At 45.7% G+C, this 1,735-nt stretch overlaps 1 protein-coding gene across 1 annotated transcript; it reads right to left on the bottom strand.

The window, feature by feature from the left end:
- LOC110011580 (uncharacterized mitochondrial protein AtMg00860-like) lies at positions 921 to 1,405 on the bottom strand. The gene is made up of 2 exons (XM_020691937.1): positions 1,316 to 1,405; positions 921 to 1,250 (listed from the first exon to the last, which is right to left on the bottom strand). The coding sequence occupies exons 1-2, from the start codon at positions 1,403 to 1,405 to the stop codon at positions 921 to 923; spliced, it is 420 nt and encodes a 139-aa protein (XP_020547596.1).

Here is a 1,735-nt window from a genome sequence, read left to right as displayed (position 1 = left end):
CCATTTCAGCCCGTTTTAAACGGTAGCATTAAGCAAAGATACTAGTAGTAATAGGGAACTCATGGAAATGTAAAATCATAAAGAAACTAGCCAAAATTTTAAAAGAATTAGAAACCAGCTGATTCAAGGGCACCTGTAAAAGGCGAGCAACATCATAGTAGAAAGAAGGGATAGGAAAAAGCAAACACAATCATAGGTGAGCAAAAAAGAAACACAAATAATTAGGAAGGGGAGATCAACTAGTCCACACCAGGGGATTTGAGACTACAAAACCCCCAATCTAATAAAGATTGGGAGACCCCCTCTCCTCTTGCCGCGCCTTCCGCAATACGGAAAAGGGGTATCGTGTGGCTAGCAGTCCGCAAACTACTTCTGCCAATAGCAACAGACAACTGAACTCCCACCGGCACTAGCACAGCGCCGATACTAAGCAAGGTGCATTAGGAAAGCAGTAAATTGAGCATGATATTCAGAAACTGGATTTCATTGCATTGCAAATTGCATATACATTGTACAACGATGCTAGCGCAAGAGCATCTCCTTGAGGGTGACACTAGCACGCACACTACACCAAGCTTCGAGAACTCATTCCCCCCAATATTAGGCTTAAAAAGATTTTTTTTATTTACAGCAGTAGACACCAAAAAGGTTGAACATCGCACCTCAGGAGGCCTAACGTCCCCCTGAGCAAGCAAAAGTATTTATAAGAGTACACCAACTACAAGACAAAAGACCAACGCCTAAAACTCTAAGACTGTGGAAGTCCAGCGTCTGTCAGTGAAGGTTGTTGGTCGGCCGAGTTGAGTGGTTGTGTGGCCGAATGTGTCAAGGGTGCTGAGTGCGCGGGCGGCGCTTGACATATCAAGTAAGGCCAACACAACATCTGTCACCATTGCTCTCTTCAAGTCGTCGAAGGCGACTTAGCATTGGGGCGTCCAATTCCAAGTCTCCATCTTCTTCAATAAGTCCGTCAGGGGCTGTGCTATCTCTGAGTAACCTTTCACAAAATACCGATAATAATTCGCCAAATCGAGAAATGAGCGCAAGTCATGAACATTGCTCGGCAGCCGCCACTCCTCAATAGCATGTACTTTCTTGGGGTCCATCTGAATACGTCCTCTCTCCACGATGTGCCCCAAGAAACTGATAGTCTCCTGAGCAAACAAGCATTTCGACACCTTCGCATATAGCTCATGCTCATGGGTCTCGTCAGAATCTGCTACAAATGGTCTACGTGCTCGATCAAGATTCTGCTGTATACCACAATGTCATCCAAGTACACCACCACAAACTCATCAAGAAAACCATGGAGTACCTGGTTCATCAAAGTGCTCAAGGTTGCGGGAGCGTTCGTCAGGTTGAAAGGCATGACAAGAAACTCGAAAGCTCCATACTTCATGACCATCATCGTCTTTGCCTCATTGCCCTCTTAAATTTGGACCTACTACTAGCCCGACCTCAAGTCTATCTTTGTAAAATATTTTGCCCGGCTTAGACGATCGAAGCAGTCCGCCACCAGTGGTATGGGATACTTGCTCTTTACAGTGATTTTGTTCAATGCCCGGTAGTCACAGCATATCCATACGGAGCCATCGGCCTTCTTCTGGAATAGGACCAGCGCCGCATACGGCGACTTAGTAGGTTTAATGATTGCGCTCTTCAACATATCCTTCAGTTGCTTCCTAAGATCTACAAGCTCAGGCTGCAACATTCTATATGGTGCCCTAGCAGGAGG

This window comes from Sesamum indicum, linkage group LG2, assembly GCF_000512975.1.
Source record: "Sesamum indicum cultivar Zhongzhi No. 13 linkage group LG2, S_indicum_v1.0, whole genome shotgun sequence".
Classification (NCBI taxonomy): Eukaryota; Viridiplantae; Streptophyta; class Magnoliopsida; order Lamiales; family Pedaliaceae; genus Sesamum; species Sesamum indicum.
The sequence above is the reverse complement of the archived record's forward strand: the minus strand, read 5'-3'. Positions and strand labels throughout refer to the sequence as shown.